Source organism: Procambarus clarkii, chromosome 38 (genome assembly GCF_040958095.1).
Source record: "Procambarus clarkii isolate CNS0578487 chromosome 38, FALCON_Pclarkii_2.0, whole genome shotgun sequence".
Taxonomy (NCBI): domain Eukaryota; kingdom Metazoa; phylum Arthropoda; class Malacostraca; order Decapoda; family Cambaridae; genus Procambarus; species Procambarus clarkii.
In genome coordinates, this window is record NC_091187.1 from 31,403,891 (window position 1) to 31,423,702 (window position 19,812).

Sequence of the window (19,812 nt, forward strand, 5' to 3'; positions counted from 1 at the left end):
CTTTCTGTCTCTCCAGGATCGCCGTGATCGCTACAGTCTTCGCTATTTTGCGCGATCCTTACAGCATCCTCACTCTCGCCTCTATCGTGCTTTGACTTTTACCCCTCCTGTAGTTCCTGTTCCTCTTCACTACCTTCCAGTTTCTGTCCGTTTGTCTCGCTTACAAGATTCTTTTCGGTTCGTCTTACTAATGTTTCTCCTCGTATTGTTCCCTCCTTGCCCTCGTGGAGGGTCCCCCTTCCCAAATTTTGTACTTCTCTGACCCGCATCACTAAAGCTTTTACCCCTCCTACAGTTCTGAAACGCCTCTTCCTTGAGCACTTTTCTTATCACTCCCACTCCGTTCCCATCTTCACCGATGGGTCAAAGTATGCTGACGGTGTGGGCTACTCTGTTGTTTTTCCTGGCCACACTTATATGTGTCGCCTTCCTCCGGAGGCTAGCATCTTCACAGCAGAACTCTATGCTATTCTCTATGCTCTTCGTCTCCTGCTTTCACGGGGGCAATCCTCCTTTGTGGTAGTAGTTGACTCTCGCAGTGCCCTCATGGCCTTGGGGTTCTTTAATCCGGTCCACCCTGTGGTCATCGAGATTCATTATTGGCTGTTTCTTATCTCCAGTAAATTTATGTCGGTTGCGTTTTGCTGGGTTCCCAACCATGTTGGTGTCTCTTTAAATGAGTATGCAGATGCTGCTGCTAAGGACGCTATCCGCACTTGTCCAATTTCCCATAAAGGTGTTCCTTATTCCGACTTTTACCCCCAGTTATTCATGCCTGCATCCTTGCCCGATGACAGAGTTGTTGGTCTTCTGTTATTCGTAACAAACTGCATCCTCTTAAGAGTCGTGTGTCCCAGTGGCCTTCCTCCTGCCACCTTAACCGGTGGTGGGAAACGGCTCTGGCTAGATTACGTATTGGCCATACGCAGTTTAACTCACGGCCACTTAATGGAGCGCCGCCTTGCTCCTTATTGTCCAAATTGCATTGTCCTCTTACGGTCATACATATCCTTGTTGAATGTCCTGACTTCTAGGACGAGCGTGTATGTTGTTTTTCTGACCGTCCCCCGCGGTCGCTTGTCCCTCGATAGAATGTTTGGCGACTCGGATACTTTTTATATCGTTCACCTTATGCATTTTTGTTCTCGTATTGGCATCCTTGGTGATATTTAGCGCCCTCTGGTTATCCCGCACATTTGATGGTGCTACATAGCCTTCCCGGTTTGGTGCCTTCTATTGATAATTACTTACTTTTACATTAGTGCTAAATATATTTTGAGTGTCTGTCATGGGAGCGCAAGTCTTCCTCTCATATCGTAAAATATAAACAAGGAATACACATACACAATAACACAAACTAACACAAACACAAAACACACGCACCATGCGCAACACCACACAACAGCAGACAACACACCACAGAATCGAGAACACAATAACAGATCATGGTAATATAACACTAGAAATACAACATAGTAAATAAAATGCAGGAAAATAACAAGGGAATACAACAAAGCAATACACACCACAGTTCATAGATCAAAGGAAACAGAACACATTTGCATTACATAGTAAAATATCAAAATAAGAAATAAGAAATAAAGAATCGTTATAACACAAACCAACATTGGAACATAGAACACAGTAAATAGGACACAGATAATAGAACAAATCTTAAATAAGCATAAACAAAAATGGAATCTTACACATAGGTAACAATGAAATACAGGCAAAAAAGAAAAAACACTAGAGCATTATAACCCAGCTAGGTAAGAAAACAGGAAAAAAAAGGAACCCGTATCACATAGCTCAACAAAACAACGAAAGAACTAAAGCAACACAAAGCAAGAACCACACACACAGTCAATCATTTTCATATTTATCCGGATAGAAATGACGTGGGTACTTCTTCCTGTAGGCATCCCACTGTGCCCACAACTCCATAGGCGCGTTAACGTGACTACGTGACCCTCGCGGTCGATGCATGAAGTCAGGAACATCCAGCTCGGCGCCCTCCACCACGGAGGCGGTAGGCACGGGAAGAGGCCGCACAGAGGGCTTTGATACAGACGGTGGAACCACACGGGACTGAAGCACAGGAGTCGGCCGGACACAGGCCGGGCGGAGTCGCAGGGGACGCAATCACAGAGGGCGATGGTGCAGGGGCCGACACCACAGGGGACGGATTAACAAAGGACGACTGAGCAGAGGGCAAAGGCGTGGAAGGCACACACATGGACGCCAGAGGCACGGAGGCCGCCGGAACAGAAGCACTTGTAAGAACCGGCACCAAGCCCCTACCCTCTCTCGCAACCTCGGCCAGTGCCACAACCTCCCAACCCGGGGAACCAGCAACCGGTGACGCGGAGGCAGCCGGAGAATACGCCGGACCAGGGCCAGGCGACAATTCCCACCACAGGACCCATCACTGCTGCAACACGACCCACAGGAGCCGCAGGCACTCCAACACATCACCATCCCCAGAAGACAAACTCCCGGAGTCCTCAAATTCTCCAACGTCGGCCCAAGCCGCATTACGAGGCGGAGACAGACTCAAAACGTGCCGCGAACGCTTGGACACAGGTCGCAGATCGTCGGAACTATCACCTCCGCTAGGAAGCACCGTAGCAGAACCGTTGGATGATCGTGCAACTCCCTGCAGCGCACGATCACTCAACATTGCAGCCTCAACAACCCGGGGAACAGGACCACACACCGCAGGAGACATCACAGTGTGCACGTCGACACGGGTCAAAGACACAGCTGCCGGAGACAGTACAGGCCGAGGCGCAGCTTCGACGTCCGGAGTTACGAGACCACACACCACAGGAGACACAACTGGAGACTCGACAGGAGACGAGGCAGGCAGGGGAGGCTGAGGTGCGGGAGCCGGGGATGCACTTCCTTCCACACCGACACCCACAGCCACATCGAGGCTGGCATCAGAGACCGGCAATGGGGCACCAGAGGACTGGGAAGTAACACGTTCCACAGCCGCACCTTCCGACAGGTCCAGGACTGCCAACGGGGGAAAGTCCTCCTCCCTGAAGAGGTACACAAGTCCGACCCGGCTCGCATCACATCCCGCAGCCTGATGGCCCGAGAGTCCGCACCGGAAACGCGTTCGGGGCTGACCCCCATAAAACACGCGTACCATGAAGCCCAGAAGCTGGAGAGATGAAGGGATGGAGTCCTTCAAGCGCAGCGCCACAGTGCGGGTCCCATTCGGGATACCCTTCCACCGCCCGGAGGAGACTGCATTCATTCGGACATTCAAGACCCGCCCATACCGGGTAAAATGACGCTGGAGAAGAGAGTCAGGGAACTCAAAGGGAGCACCATGCACTGCTACATAGGTAGTCTCGCTGCACCTGTCCGACACTATCACCGAACCACCACCCTCAGGCAGAGTAAATGTCCTCCCGTCATAGCGTTCCACAAAGTGACGTTACACAGCCGTAGAGCAGAATTTCACAACAGCTCGACGCTTGGATACAAGTTGAACGCCGCACACAGATGCCACATCCACCAGCAACATGTCAATCATCACCACCTCAACTGCCGGGTAAGACGCCGGGCCAGTAAATTCTAGGCCAATGGTATCCCGCTGCTTCACTGGGGGGAGGGGGGCCGCCATCCCTCCAGCCGCCACGGCCCCAAGGGTCCGCTCACACACACAAACTACCACGGACCAGCAAACCAGGAGCTCACAGGCGACACGTCCACCTCCGCCCAGAGCTAGGCGAACATCTCAGATTCTTGGGAAGTGGTATGTTAGGAAAGATCGGCTGCTTTGCCCTCCAAAGAAAGTTCATGCAAATAGTGTTGAACCAATAGGACACTAATCCTCATGGACAATAACTTGTCAGAGCAAGCAGGTATCCAAATAGAGAACCAGGCCTCTCCTATGGTAGCCAAGGCTTAACATGAGACAGCGCCTCTAAATAAGAGGCTTGGGGAGGGGGGGGGGGGAATAACTTGCATTAACTTTTTATACATAAATTTTCTGGTGGTCGTGCCGGTGGGATTAGTACCTTACTGGAGGTGTTTAGTCTGCTTTAAACATGCTCTTGTAGTTTCCCAGACCGGAGACCAGGTGTGTAACATTGATTATTGTACTGGCAATAGTGCTAAACCAATCAATGACGTTCTTGCTGGAATTGCCGACTCTTTTTAACTGTTAACGTAAATGGTGAAAGTAATTACTTTAAACATTGGATAGGTTGTCTAGCAATACATTTTTAATTGTCAAACTAAACTTAATAGGTATATTTTAGAAGAGTTAAATATTTTAAGACTTGACAGTAGCATATACATTGCTTCTCTTACAAAATTAGTCTGACTTCCATATTAGACAATTTTTTTATTATTTGCAACTTAGATAGTTGTCAATATTAAACTTCTCGGTCCCACTAAACTTCCACTTCACACCGTAAATTGCAGTGACTTGCATTTATATTTTTAATATATACTACTCATTACAGATGACTGCTATAATTTTTCTGGTGATGGTGGCAGCAGTGATGCCATCCTGGGCCCAGTACTTCATTAGGAACGACACTGCTCCCGCCATCTTGGGAGTCACTGTTGACAGGCCATTTGTTACCTCGACTGGAAACCTCTTGGTATCTGGAGCCGGCCCCATCCAACCTCCTGAACCCCACCAACTCTTCCCACAACTACCAGCCCAACAACCTGTGTTTGTTCAGCCACAACTACCAAGCCAGCCTCGGGTCTTCATTCCTCAACCTCAACAAGTATCTCCACTATTGCCTCCCTTTACCTTCCCTCCAATTTCTTCTCTTTGCAACCATGCTGCTAAACCCCTGGTAAGATGAGATATTTTCCTTCCATATGGCAGTTTTTAAAGTTAATTGGTAATCAAAATGAGCCTTCACCTAATGTCTATCCTAACTTGTCAGGTTGACGAGGTAGAGGACGGCAGAGCGTATCACTTCTCATGGTGTCACGACTCTGGTAGACTCTACACCTGGGAGCAAGCAACCTATTACTGCTCTGGCCTTGGCAACGGCTTCCAGGCCGTCAGTATTGAAAGTAACAGGAAGCAAGAGTTAATTTCCAGGTTCCTGACTGCAAGTAAGTTGACAAGCTGGTCTTGGTGTTTAACTTGGCCTTGAGTGACAAACTTGGACGTAATAAAATGGTATGTTTCAGACTACATCAGCGACATTTGGACGAGCAGCAACAAGCGTAACTCGAGGTCTTGGTCGTGGTTATCTGGCACTTCCTCTCCCTACTCTAACTGGTCTAGCACCGGCAGGTGAGAATTGGTTTGTTGACCGTAAACAACACCATTGGTGTTGACTGGTAATGATCATGGCATTGAGTACCACTTGTCTTCCCCAGGCGAGGACTGCCACAGCCAGACAACGATGAAGGCAACGAGGACTGTCTGGCGGTGTTAAACAACCAGTATAACGATGGTGTCACTTGGCACGACTCCTCCTGTTTCCATCTGAGGCGTGTCATTTGTGAGGCTCCTCGCTTCAACGCTCAATAGTTGTTCCCCATCAATTGTTCTCATTATTGTAATATTAAGAAATGTATATAAACTTTTAACCTTATTGATTAACTTTCTGTAGAGTATGAATTTGTGTAATATATTGTATGTAGTAATATAAAAATGCTAAAACTCGGTCTGTTTTCTTTCTCTGAATCCCATCACTTTCTGACTCGTTGTCGTCGTGAGGGCTTGGTAGGTGGCTGCTACAGTGATGCTCCATGGGTCAGTCCTGTCCTTCACAGGCCTTGTGTGTCTGCTGCTGTCTTCACCAATTTTGCCAGAAATCCTTTCCTTTGCTTAGTTTTTTTTTCTTAACCTCTCTTCTCCCCCCCCCCTCCCTTCCCCCCTCTCTTCTCCTTTCCAATTGTCATTTCATGCTGACCTTTTGCCAGTCTTGATTATTCTTTTGGACTTCTTTTGTTTGCCTCCCCAAACACCTAGGCATAAATACTCAAACCCGTAGTACTGAAAGTCTCGAGCGAGGGGACCATTTTATTGTCAATCCTGCTTTCGTCACTGAACTCGATGGAATGATGGTTCTTAAGCTGGCGTTTGTGGGGCGTATGCGCATGACTCGCCCCTGAGGGCCCTGGCAAGACCAGCAACATGTCGGGTGTCGTATCCTCTAATTGTGGTAGGTGTTTGTGGTGGGGTGGGTGGGGGGGGGGGTCACATTCGTGAAAGAAAATATGACCTCTAGTTTCAATATTGCTAAATGGCTCTAATGACTACTCAAGCTCATGGAGTGGGCAACCAAGCACCCGAGTCGGACTGTATTCGAAGACTCTGTAGCCTCGACTACATTGGGCCCAGACTTTGCTCCTCCATTGACTACCTCCATCCAAACTGGTTGGGTCGAGCCACACCCCCAGAGCTATGACCACATCGTCCCCTGGCACGGCTCGGTTTCTCATTGTGACTACTACGCCTTTTAACACCCCCCCCCTCCCCCTCCTTCTCTCTGGTAGTTCTCAACGCCGTCCACGCAATGGCCGAACTCTCAAGATCCCGTCTCGTACTGATGCGAATCAAGCCTTGTTTGGCCCCGTTTCATGGGCCAAATACTTTGATCTCCCTCTAGATTCCTCCCCACCTGACGATTTCTCAATCTATAGGCACCGTCTCGATTCTGTAAATGCCCGTTACTTTCAACCCCACCTGTCTCGGTAAACGTGTCGTTGCTGGTCCTTCTCGGGATGCAGCCACCCGCTTGGTCGCCTTATCCTGCCTTGGCGAGAACCATGTTTGGGTCTCCAAGAACGCTCGGTTGAATGCCAGTGTTGGCACTGTTCTCCTCCCACCCCCGTGTTGCAACCGGTGTTAGGAATCTACAGGCCTGCAACAAAGATATTCGGCATGTTCTCGAAGCCCAGGGCCATTCTGTCCTCCAGGTGGACACGTTTACTCGCCCACCTCGTGGTCGTCGTCGTCAGCCCATTCGGGTTGTAAAGATTTCCTTTGATGGTAGGACCGTTCCTCCCCATCATTCTTGCTGATGCCAGGTGCCTCGTCCAGGAGTACATTCCCTCTCCTCGGCTCTGTATGAAGTGCTGGAGGTATGGGCATGGTGTCCTCTGATGCTAATGTTCTTTCTCTGTCCCTTTCTTTCTCTCTTATGGGGGCGAACGTCACTAAGTTGGAGTGCACTTCTCCCAAGGCTCTGAGGCTTGCTGCCTCAATTTCGGTGAGGACCACTCAGCCTTCTCCTGTGCATGTGTATACATTACAAGCTTGAGGCAGCCGTTCTTAATTTAAAGCACCGTGAACGTTTCTTTTCCCGAGGCGCAAAGTTCGCAGTCTCTTGCTTTAAACTAATGTTTTATGTTCAGATACTGCGCTCTTCCTCTCCTCGTCCCCCTCCCCATACGCCCGATGGCGCCGTGAGGGGGCTTGGTGGACGGCTGCTGGAGTGTGATGCTCCGTGGACAGTCCTGTCACTTTATGGCCTTGTGGTGCTGCTGCTGTCTTCACTAATTGTGCTGGATCGCATTTCCTTTTCCTTATGTTTCCTTTCCCCCCCTCCCTCTTCTCTTATCTGTTTCTCGTTTCCTACCGACCTTTTGCTTGTTTTGGTTATTCTTTTGGTCTAATACTATTTTGACGCTTGGGTGCTTGGAGGCATACTCCTGCACCCGAAGAACTGTAGTACCCAACGTTGAGAGCAAAGGGAACCTTTTATTGTCAATCCTTCTTTCGTCACTGAACCTGATTTCTACGGACTGACGGTTCTTAAGGTGGCATTTGTGGGGCGTATACTCAAGACGCACTCCTAGTGGACCCCGGCATGATCGGCGATGGTTTTGTTGGGTGTCCTGCCTCTAATTGTGGCTCCATGGTAGGTATGGGGGCACATTCGTGAATGAATATTTTTATTTTCGTACCTGTCTAATTCTGTTCATTTACCTTGTCAGGCTCATGGGGTGGGCGACCAAGCCCCTGAGTCGGTCTGTATTGGAAGACTGAGCTCTTTAGCCTCCACTGCATTGGGAATCGACCTTGCTCCTCGTTTGGCCTCTTTGACTACTTCTCTCGGATCCCCTCCCTCTTCTGTGAAGGGGCTTGGGGCTCGACCCACAGTGGTGACTACCTCGTCCCCTGGCACGGCTCGGTCTCTTGTTATGTCTACTGTGCCTTTTAACACCTTCCTCTCTTCCTCTCTTCTCTCTGGGGGTTCTCAACGCCGTCCTCGACACGGCCGCACTCGCTAGATTCCTTCCCATTCTCATGCATATCAAGCCTTGTTTGGTCCCGCTTCGTGGGCCAAATACTTTGTTCTCCTCCCTCTTGATTCTACCCTTCCCGACGATTTCTCCCTCCATAGGCATCTTGTTGATTCCATAGATGCCTCTGTTACCTTCAGCACCACCAGTCTCGATACTCATGTCGTTGCTGCTCCTTCTCAGGATGTGGCTTCACGCTTGGCTGCTTTATCCTGCCTTGGCGAAACCCCTGTTCAGGTCTCGAGGAACGCTCAGTTGAATGCCAGTGTTGCCACTATTCTCCTCCCACCCCACGTTGTGACTGGTGTTCGGAATCTGCGGGACTGCCATATGATAATCGGCATATCCTTGAGGCCCAGGGCCATTCTGTCGTCCGGGTAGACACGTTTACTCGTACCCCTCGTGGTCGTTGCTGTCAACCTCTTCGGGTTGTGAAGATTACTTTTGATGGTAGGACCCTTCCTCTCTCTGTCATTCTTGCTGGTGCCAGGTGCTCTGTCCAGGAGTATATTCCTTCTCCTAGACTCTGTAACAAGTGCTGGAGGTTTGGGCATGGTGCCCTTAGCTGCTCTGGGACTCTCTCTCTCTCTCTGTCCTTTGTGTGTGGGAAAGGGGGGGGGGCCAAGATCACTCTAAGTTAGAGTGCTCTTCTCGGGCTCATTGCCTCAATTGAGCGTGTATCCATTACAAGCTTAAGGCAGCTGTCCTCAACTTGAAGCACCAGGAGTGTTTATCTTTTCCTGAGGCGAGGCGCCAGGTTCGCCGGCTCCCACCTTATGCTAACGTCTCTTACGCTCGCGTGTTGCGCTCTTCCTCTCCTAGTCCTTCCCACCCCCGACCTCACCTCAGTTACCTCAGACTCAACAGTTTCTGAGCCTTGGACCCTGATCCGTCCACTGCCCTCTCCTCTCTTCCTTTGAGTTCTGTCCTGAAGGGTCCCCCTCCTGGTCTTGTCGGGGGTTCCCCTTCTTTCTACCCGGTCTGTCATGTCTCCTGTGTGTTCTTCCTCGTCTCCCTCTGATCCTCCTTCCCATCCTTCCCCTTCATCTATTGACTCTCCCCGCCGCCTGTCGGTGCAGGCTGATGTCTATCGCTCTCCAAACGGCCGTCGTGTGTGCTCTCGTTCAGCTTCCCCCTGATGAGACGCTGGAATCCGTTGCCCAGTACATGGTTGCTGGAACACCGGTCTCTTTACGTCAGAAGCGTAAGCCTGGCTCCTCTCATTCCTCCTCCCCAGAGGGTAACAAGGCTTTGCTTTCTTCCTCGGCCCCTACTTCTGCCTCTATCGCTCCTTCCCCTCCCATTTCAGTGGTTGTGCCCCCTGTTCCTGCTATGGAGGTTTCTTTGGCTCCCGCTTCCCTCTCGGTTGCTGCCCTTGCTGAGGTGTGCTCTCCCCTTTCTATTCCCCCTCTTAATGCTCCTCTCCTTGACTGCTCCTCTCGGTTGTCTCTTCCTCCTCCTCCGGACCCCGCCCGTCCGCCTCTGGTCTGTTCTCCCTCTTCCTTCCCTCTGTCTTTGCTCAGTTTACCCATGCCCCCTAACCCTGACTTTGCTGACCCTGATCCCGACCGTGATCTTCTTTAACATGCTATGTTGCTCTTTCGCCTTTGTTTCTTCCTTGTTCTCTGTTGTTGTCCTTTCTCTTTTCGTCGATGTCTATTGTTCAATGGAACGTTCGAGGCTATTACGCCAATTTCCTTGAACTCCAACTTCTGATTTCGCGGTTTTCGCCCCTTTGTGTCTGTCTCCAGGAGCCGATGGTTGGTGCTCGTCCTGGTCACTTTCATGGCTATTCCTTTCTCTTCCCCCCCCCCAGCTGTTGCTAGGGCTCCTAACTCTTCTTCTGTCTTGATTCGCTCTGATGTTCCCTTTGTCCCCTTAATTTTTCATCCGCTTCTCCATTGTTCTGCTGCTTTTATCTTTGTGGGGAACTGGTACACCGTTTGTTCCGGTTATCTCCCCCCGAGTGTCCCGCTTTCTCTTCCTGATCTGAAACACCTACTGGACTCCTTGCCGGAGCCTGTGCTCCTGCTGGATGATTTTAATTGTTGTCATTCCCTTTGATATGATGTTCTAACGAACACCCGAGGTTACCTTCTTGAACTGTTTATCGTCTCTTCTTCCCTGTTTCTTCTGAATTCTGGTGAGCCCACGCATTTGGACTCTTGGACTCGTACCCTTTCCTGTCTTGATCTTTTTCTTTTCTCGTCCTCTCTTTACTTGGATTTCACGTGGCAGATGACCTCCATGGCAGTGACCATTTCCCCATCCTTGTTACCTTTTTCTTTTTTCACCCTCCCCTCTCCTTCCCTAGGTGGCAGTTTGCTAAATCGGACTGGAACCTTTTTACCCTCAGTGCTGCTCTCTCTGACCTCTCCCTTCTACCTCTCCCTCGTTCTCTCCTCCTTTTTCATGACCTTGTCTTCGAAGCTGCCCTCCGCTCTATTCCTCGTTCTTTCTCTCGGGGTCCACGGAAGTGCATTCCCTGTTGGAATGCAGACTGTGCTCGGGCTGTCCGCTGTAAGCGTGCAGCCTGGAAGAAACACCGCCGTCGGTAGACTGCCGATTCTTTTCTTTTCTTTCGGAGGGCAAGTGCAGTGGCCCGTAGGGCCATCCGTAGAGCTAAACGTAAATGTTGGGCATCTTATGTCTCACCAATTCCGTCCGAAACTCCTCTGCCACAGATCTGGAAGCGTATCCGCAAGATAGCGGGCAAGTTCGTTCCTGATGTTTCACCGGTCCTTCACCTCCGTGGTACTCTTGTAGCGGACCCGTTGCAGGTCGCTACCGAACTGGGTTCCCACTTTTCTTCTGTTAGCTCTGGGCTTCATCTTCCCCAATCTTTCCTTCTTCGTAAACCTGTCCTTGAATCTCGTCCTTTAGATTTCTGCACTCGTCTTCGACTTCCCTATAACGATCCCTTCTCTCTCTCAAAACTTCGTTCTGCCCTGGCCCTCTGCGGTTCTACAGCGGAGGGCTCCGATGGCGTTCATTATGAGATGCTTCGCCATCTCCCTCCGTGCACGTCTCGGTATTTACTGAGTCGGTATAATCGGATCTGGGAGTCGTCGTCAGTCCCTGAGGACTGGCTCGATGCCGTTGTCCACCCTGTTCACAAACCGGGGTCTCTGGGAACAACCCCCAAGGACTTTCGCCCTATTGCCCTAACAAGTTATGTCTGCAAATGCTTTGATCGTATGGTTAACGTTCATCTGATGTGCGTTCCTGGAACACCATCACCTCCTCTCCCCTTCTCAATTTGGTTTCCGCAAATGCCGCAGCACAACAGATGTCCTAGTGAACTTGGAGGTCTATATTCGTACTGCTTTTGCTGCGATGACCTCCGTTGCTGCCGTCCTTTTTGACCTGGAAAAGGCTTATGACACCACTTGGCGCTATCATATTATATCGCAGCTTCATTCTTTTGGCTTTCGTGGTCATCTTCCTCTCTTTCTCCGCAGTTTCCTCTCTCGTCGTTCCTTTTGGGTGAGGTGTGGTACCCCGCTCTCTCCCTCTTTTCAGCAATACGAAGGTGTGCCCCAGGGTAGTGTTCTGAGCACTACTCTTTTTTCTAGTTGCCCTCAATGGTCTTCTTAACTCTCTTCCTTCACGCGTCTTCTCCGCTCTCTATGTCGATGATCTTACCCTTTGCTGTCAGGGTGATGATTCGCCTCTCCTTCAACACTGGCTTCAACTTGCGATTGATGCCGTGTCGTCTTGGGCCACCGATCATGGCTTCAAGTTCTCTACTACTAAGACTTGTGCCATGACTTTTACTCGGAAACGGGTTATTCTTCGTCCCTCTTTGCCACTTTATGGTTATCCCCTTGAGTACAAAGATTCAGCAAAGCTTTTGGGGGTTATTCTTTGTCACTCGTTTGTCTTCGCCTCCCCATATCTTTTACCTCCGTGTTGAGTGCTCTAAGGCCCATACCCTCCTTCGGGTTTTGTCCCATACTTCTTGGGAGTGGATAGGCGCGCACTCCTTGCTTTACATTCCTCTCTCGTTCTGTCTAAGCTCGACTATGGTTGACCTGCTTACTCGTCTGCTTCTCCTTCTACTCTTCGCCGTCCTGTTGCTTTGCATCATACAGGGTTGCGCCTCAGTTCTGGTCCCTTTCGTTCGACTTCAGTCCTCAGCTTGTATGTTGACACTGGCTTCCTGTCTCTCCAGGACCGCCGTGATCGCTACTGTCTTCGCTATCTTGCGCGGACGTTGCAACATCCTTCCTCTCGCCTCTGTCGTGCTTTAACTTTTACCCCTGCTGCGGTTCCTGTTCATCTTCACCCCCTCCCTCTTTCTGTCTGGTTATCGCGCTTACAGGATTCTCTATCCGTTCATATTTCTAATATTTCTCCTCGTGTTGTTCCTTCTTTGCCCACATGGAGGGTCCCCCTTCCGCAGTTTTGTACATCCTTGACCCAAATTACTAAAGCTTTTACACCTCCTCCGGTTCTAAAACGCATTTTCCTTGAGTACTTTTCTTCTCACTCGCACTCAGTTTCCAACTTTACCGATGGGTCTAAGTCTGCGGACGGTGTTGGCTACTCTGTCGTTTTTCCTGATCACACTTATATGTGTCGCTTACCTCCGGAGACAAGCATCTTCACAGCGGAGCTTTATTCTATTCGCTATGCTCTTCGTCTCCTGCACTCTCGTTGTCAATCTTCCTTTGTAGTTGTTGTTGACTCTCGTAGTGCCCTCATGGCTCTCGGGTCCTTTAATCCAGTTTATCCAGTGGTTGTCGAGATACAGCATTGGTTGTTTCTTGTTCACAGTAAATTTAAGTCGGTTGAGTTTTCTTGAATTCCCAGCCATATTGGTGTCTCTTTAAATGAACGTGCGGATGCTGCCGCCAGGGAAACTGTCCGCTCTTGTCCCATCTCTCGTAAAGGTATTCCTTATTCCGACTTTTACCCAGTTATCCATTCCTCCATCCTAACCCGTTGGTAGGCTTGTTGGTCGTCTGTTACTGGTAATAAACTACGTTCTCTTAAAAGTTGTGTGTCCTCGTGGCCGTCCTCCTATCACCGAAACCGGCGATGGGAAATGGCATTGGCGTATTGCGGTTGCGTATTTGAAATACTCGCTTAACTCATGGTCACTTGATGGAGCGCCGCCCTGCTCCTTATTGTCTTAATTGCATTGTCCCTCTTACGGTCGTGCATATCCTTGTTGAATGTCCTGACTTCCCGGACGAGCGTGTATCTTGTTTTCCGACCGTCCCCTGTGGTCGCTTGTCTCTCGATAGTATTTTTGGTGACTCGGATTCTTTTGATATCGTTTGCCTTATGCGTTTCTGTTCTCATATTGGCATCCTTGGTGATATTTAGTTCCCGCTGATTATCTCGAACATTTGATGGTGCTGCATGGCCTTCCCGGTTTGGTGCTTTCTTTTGATAATTACTTACTTACTTTGCTATATGGCACAGTCCTTGCAACATCCTACCTCTCGCCTCTGTCGTGCTTTGACTTTTACCCATCCAATAATTCCTGTTCCTCTTCACAACCTCCCTCTTTCTGTCCGGCTATCTCGCTTATAGGACTCTTTCCATTCGTCTTTCTAATGTTTCTCCTCGTATTGTTCCTTCCTTGCCCCTGTGGAGGGTCCCTATTCCGAAGTTTTGTACATCCTTGACCCGCATTACTAAAGCTTTTACTCCTACGGTTCTTAAACGCCTTTTCCTTGAGCACTTTTCTTCACACTCCAGCTCCGTTTTCATCTTCACCGATGGGTGTAAGTCTGTGGACGGTGTGGGCTACTCCGTTGTTTTTCCTGATCTCACTTACGTGTGTCGCCTCCCTTCGGAGACTAGCATCTTCACAGTAGAACTTTATGCTATTCGCCATGCTCTCCGTCTCCTGCTTTCTCGTTGTCACTCCTCCTTTGTGATTGTAATTGACTCTCGTAGTGTCCTCATGACTCTCGGGTCTTTTAATCCTGTCCATCCGGTAGTCACCGAGATTCAACACTGGCTGTTTCTTATCTCCAGTAAATTTAAATGGGTAGAGTTTTGCTGGGTTCCCTGCCAAATTGGTGTTTATTTAAACGAGCATGCGGATGCTGCCGCTAGAGAGGCTATCCGCTCGTCCTGTTTCCCTTCCTTGTTTACGACTTTTATCAGGTTATTCATACCTCCATCCTTGCCCATTGGCAGGGTTGTTGGTAACAAACTGCGTAATCCTTAAGCGTTGTGTGTCCCCGTGGCCCTCCTGCCACCGTAACCGGCAGTGGGAAACGGCTTTAGCACGGTTGTGTCTTGGCCATACACGCTGAACACATGGTCACTCAATGGACCGCCGCCGAGCTTCTTATTGTCCAAATTGCGTTGTCCCTCTTATCGTCGTGCATATCCTTGTTGAATGTCCTGACTTCCAGGACCAGCATATCTTGCTTTCCGACCGCCCCTCGCGGTCGCTTGCCCTCTGATAGAATTCTTGGTGAATCGGATACTTTTGATATCGTTCGCCGTATGCGCTTCTGTGCTTGTATTGGCATCCTTGGTGATATTTAGTGCCCACTTATTATTCCGACCATTTGATGGTGCTACATAGCCTTCCCGGTTTGGTACCTTCTTTTGATAATTACTTACTTTATTTTTCGTCGTCAGTCCCTGAGGACTGGCTCGATGCTGTTGTACTTCCTATTTAGAAACCGGGGTCTCTCTGGACATCCCCCTAAGGACTTAAGCCCTATTGCCCACACGAGTTGTCTGCATACTCTTTGAGCGTATGGTAAATGTTCGTCTAATGTAGTTTTTGGAACACCATCACCACCTCACTCCTTCTCTATTTGGTTTTCGTAGGTACAGTAGCACGTCTGACTTTCTGGTGAACTTGGAGGTCTATATTCGTACTGCTTTTGCTGCGAAGACCTCATTTGTTGCTGTCCTTTTAGACCTGGAAAAAGGCTTATGACACAACCTGGAGATACCTTATTCTGTCCCAACTTCGTTCTTTTGGCCTTCGTGGTAATCTCCCACTCTTCCTCCAAAGCTTCCGCTTTTGTCGTTCCTTTTGAGTTAGGCTTAGTGCCACACTCTCTGCGTCTTTTCGGCAATACGAAGGTGTACCCCGTGGTAGTGTTCTCGGCGCTACTTTTTCTGGTTGCCCTCAATGGTCTTCTTTCCTTCCTTCCTTTTGGCATCTTCTCCGCTATTTATGTCGACCATCTTACTCTTTGTTGTCGAGGTGATTCACCTCTCCTTTAACACGGCTTCAACTTGAGGTTGATACCATGTCATCTTGGGTAACCAATCATGGCTTAAAGTTCTCTGCCACTAAGACTTGTGCTATGACTTTTACTCGAAAGCATGTCGTCCTTCGACCTTCTTTGTCGCTTTATGGTCATCCCCTTGTGTACAAAGATTCTGCAAATCTTTTGGAGTTAATCCTTCACACTAGTTTATCTTGGTCGCCTCATACCTCTTACCTCAATGTTGAATGCTCTAAGGTACTTAACCTACTTAAGGATCTGTCATATACTTTTTGGGGAGTGGATAGGCACACGCTCCTCTTTGCATTCTTCTCTCATACTGTCTAAACTCGATTATGGTTGCTCTGCTTGCTCCTCTGCTTCTCCTAATCTTCCCCGTCTTGATCCTTTGCACTAAACTGGGTTGCGCTTCAGCTCTGTTGCCTTTCGCTGGACTCCTACCCTCGGCTTGTACGTTGACACTGGCTTCCTATCTATCCAGGACCGCCGAGATCGCTACTGTCTTGGCTACCTTGCACATTCCTAACAACACCCTCACTCTCGCCTGTGTCGTGCTTTGACTTTTAGCCCTCCTGTAGTTCGTTCCCTCTCACCACCTCCCTCTTTCTGTCCGGTTATCTCACCTGCAACGTTCTTTCAGTTAGTATTACTAATATTTCTCCTCGTGTTGTTCTGTCCTTGCCCCCCGTGGCGGGTCCCACTTAATCAATATTGCAAATTCCTGACCCATAGCACCAAAGCTTTTATCCCTCCTACAGTTCTGAAACGCCTTTTCCTTGAACACTTCTTCACATTCCCGCTCAGTTTCCATCTTCACTGATGGGTCTAAGTCTGCAGACGCCCTCATGGCTCTGGAGTCCTTTAATCCAGTCCATCCAGTGGTCGTAAAGATTCAGCAATGACTCTTATATCCAGTAAATTTAAGTCAGTTGAGTTTGGATGGGTTTCCAGCCATATTGGTGTTACTTGAAATGAGTGTGAGGATGCTGCCGCTAGGGTAGCTGTACATTCTTGTCCCATCTCCCGTAGAGGTATTCCTTATTCCGACTTTTACCCACTTATTCATTCCTCCATCCTTACTCGTTGGCAAGATTGTTGGTCTTCTGTTACTGGTAACAAACTGCGTACTCTTAAGAGTAGTGTGTCCTCCTGGCTGTCCTCCTACCACCATAACCGGTGATGGGAAACAGCTCTGGCGAGGTTGCGTATTGGCTATACACGATTAACTCAAAGTCACTTAATGGAGTGCTGCCCACCTCCTTACTGTCCAAATAACAGTGTCCCTCTTATGGTCGTGCATATCCTTGTTGAATGTCCTGACTTCCAGGACGAGCGTGTATCTTGCTTTCCGACCATCCATCGCGGTTGCTTGTCCCTAGATAGAAATCTTGGTGAATCGGATACTTTTGATATCGTTCGCCTTATGCGCTTCTGTTCTCGTAATGGCATTCTTAGTGATATTAAGTGCCCTCTGATGTGCCGCACAATTGATGGGGGCTACATAGCCTTCCCTATTTGGTGCCTCCTTTTGATAATTACTTACCTCCTGAGGCCCTCTTGCGGCATTACTTCACCCGGTATTGGAGTGTGAAATGTTCAGACAAACATTTCTATCCGCTGAATTCTTTCCCTCGATAGAATTCTTTTGATATCGTTCGCTTTATGCATTTCTGTTCTCGTATTGGCATCCTTGGTGATATTGAGCACCTTCTGATTATTCCGCACAATTGATGGTGCTACATAGCCTTCCCGGTTTGTTGCCTTCTTTTGATAATTACTTACTTGACCTACAGCGGGTGGATGTTGGGGTAGTGAGTGGGGTGCAGATTCTCTCAGGACGCCGGGCAGTGGTGAAATTCGGCTCCTAGACTATCTTCTCGGATTTCGTCGGGTGCTCCTTCCAGCTGGCCGAGCATGGTGCTTCAGTCACTGTTTAGGACGAGAGTGACATGATCACGTACGTCACCATTATCGGGGCTCCGTTTGAGTTCCCTGAAGTCCTCTTGCGGTATTACTTCTTCCGGTATTAGAGAGTGAAATGTTCGGATTAACGTAGTCTCCTCTGGTAGGTGGAAGGACGTCCCAAGTTGGACGCAAATATTGGCCATGCACCTGAGGACTGGTATCCCGTCTTATGTGTATCTCGTGGGTTTCTCCGTGAAGATTTTCTACACTGGCCAGCCTCGTATGTGCTTCTGGTCTAGCTAATCGGGGCACTGGGCTGAAAGTTGTTTAGCTGGCAGTGTGGACTAGGTGAACAACTACTGTGAGGACTTTTTGCCGTTGGAAGGCCTGAGGGACTCTGTGATGACGGAAATGTTGTCACGTCCTGTAGATGGGCCGGAGGTGCCCATGGTGTCTGCGGCTCAACCCCCCTTCCCCCCCCCCACCAGTTGGCACTGTGGGTGGCGTGGAGATGGAGGTCACATCCAAGCTGAACCTTCTAGTGCCTTTCCCTCCTCTGGATGCCTTTTTGGTGGCCGTGGGAGCTGGTGTGCTGCCTGATGCTGATGGATTTGATGTGGTGCCGGTTCTCGCGGTGGCGCCTGTGGTAGTGAATGGTCCTGTGCCTCAGAGGGTTGCTACGGCTGAAGTGTTTCGTGGCCGTGTGCTGCCTCCTCAAGGTGCTCCTGAGTAGCCTGTTATGATCACAGAGGATTCCAATGACTTGTGGCCAATTTCAAACATACTCGGCAGGCTCTTGGTTCGTCCCCTCCCTGACTGTGCATCTTGAGCAGATGTGGGAGAATTTGAGTGTTCCTTGTCTTCTGAGGATATGGATGAGGGTGGTGCGGTTGATGCTGGTGGGATGCATGCAGCTGATGCAGCCTGTGTCGCTGTGGCAGGTTCTGTGGAGGTCCTGAAGGTGGCTGTCCATGGGGCGGGTGTCCCCGTGGTGGCGACGGAAAGTGATGGGGGAGGGGTCCATGTTATGCTTCTACTTCGGTGTCTGTTTCTCTGGTTGCTGGATCCCCCTGATGGAAATTTGTCGCCCTGGTTGCGGTGGTGGATGCTGGGCGGGAGTTGGTAATGGGTTTGTGTGACGATAATCTCCTTCAAGAGATTGAGTCTGCTCTTCCCTCCAAAAATACGTCGTTACAAATATATAAAACTACTATGGAAGAAATGTCCAACAATGACAACAACATCTCCAAGGTTTGCCAGAGCGCAAAACGTATGCAGCCAGGAACACCTGCTTCACCTCAAACCGCCAAACTACCTGTCTTGTTGCCGGCTCCTCGCTGATTGGCCGCCGGTCTGGCTGCAACTGAACTCCACCCACCATACTACTTGATGTCTGGGGCCGTCACGACCTCAGTCTTCAGAATATTCAGTGCTTTCATACGGTTAACACTTCTTCCTGGTAGACTAAGCTTTGGCTTACGTGTACTAAGAGAGGTGATAGATTAAAGCCAATATTCCTGCACCTCTCATTTTATTGTATATTGCACAGCTTGTTATTGCTCATTTGTCTTAACGTAACTTTTCACTTTGTCATTTAATTATTCTTATTATTTTGATTGATTGATTTTATTATACGAATTTGTATGTCCATTTTATTCATGTTTTGTTTATCTAACGTAATTAAAATTCCATTGTTAAAATTTACTTGTGTTTTGTGTGTCGTCTCCTTACCTTACCACAGACGAAGTTCCAGATTTTCAATTTTTTTTTATTCTATGTGACGAGGCCATACCCCTAGCTTTGAACAGCCGAACACCAACGCGTTACCGTCACATATTATATGGGGGCCTGTCCTAGGAGCTTCACTCAGGTACTGGTGCCAAGTGGTAATTTATGGTAAGCGTATTTAACTTTGTTAACGTAGCTTTTGCTATTTTTCATATTCAATTTTATTTTTTATATGGTGCGGTGTATTGTGCATTACGAGAGTAACATATGGTGAAGGTGAGACAACTTTGGATTACGTGGTGACTGTAGGCCTCAGTCATACTCTTAATTGGTCATCTCTCCCTCCGTGTTATTACTCGTGTTTACCATCTTTGTCCCTTGGATATTTCTCATTTTGACAGATCATCATATTGGTACCCTGGTACTGTGGTCTGCCCCGGGTCAAGAGCACCCAATCTTCTGCAATCTGACTGTAGGAGGACAAAGAGGGCCATAGTTCCTCTAGCTCGAACTTTAGTTGCTGAATTGGGACCTCAGCAGCAGTTCTCGTCACCAGTTGATACCTCGCACCCCTACACGTCAGTCAGAGATGATGATACATACAACGGTAGGGAATTAGCTTACTTTTTCAGAGCACAAAAGTTCGCTAATTCTGTAAGTATCATATTAAATTCAGTAGGAAAAACTTGCTTTATGTCCTATAGAGACTCGGCAAGGT

General features: G+C 49.0%; 1 protein-coding gene and 1 long non-coding RNA gene across 2 annotated transcripts in view; one reads left to right on the top strand and one right to left on the bottom strand.

Moving 5' to 3' along the window:
• Positions 1-19,812, bottom strand: part of LOC138372418 (uncharacterized) — a 326,474-nt gene that overhangs the window by 154,931 nt on the left and 151,731 nt on the right. The gene's annotated exons all lie outside the window — the stretch shown is intronic.
• Positions 4,491-5,557, top strand: LOC138372236 (lymphocyte antigen 75-like). Its single transcript, XM_069337534.1, has 4 exons — positions 4,491-4,829; positions 4,923-5,097; positions 5,176-5,281; positions 5,368-5,557. Exons 1-4 carry the CDS (start codon positions 4,509-4,511, stop codon positions 5,519-5,521), a joined length of 756 nt encoding a protein of 251 aa, XP_069193635.1. The 5' UTR covers positions 4,491-4,508; the 3' UTR covers positions 5,522-5,557.

Bases quoted from the DNA above. Each gene is read 5' to 3' on its own strand.
- LOC138372236 (XM_069337534.1), top strand. From the start codon at position 4,509: ATGGTGGCAGCAGTGATGCCATCCTGGGCCCAGTACTTCATTAGGAAC. The intron at 4,830-4,922 runs GTAAGATGAGAT...CTAACTTGTCAG, and splicing joins ACCATGCTGCTAAACCCCTG to GTTGACGAGGTAGAGGACGG. The intron at 5,282-5,367 runs GTGAGAATTGGT...TGTCTTCCCCAG, and splicing joins AACTGGTCTAGCACCGGCAG to GCGAGGACTGCCACAGCCAG.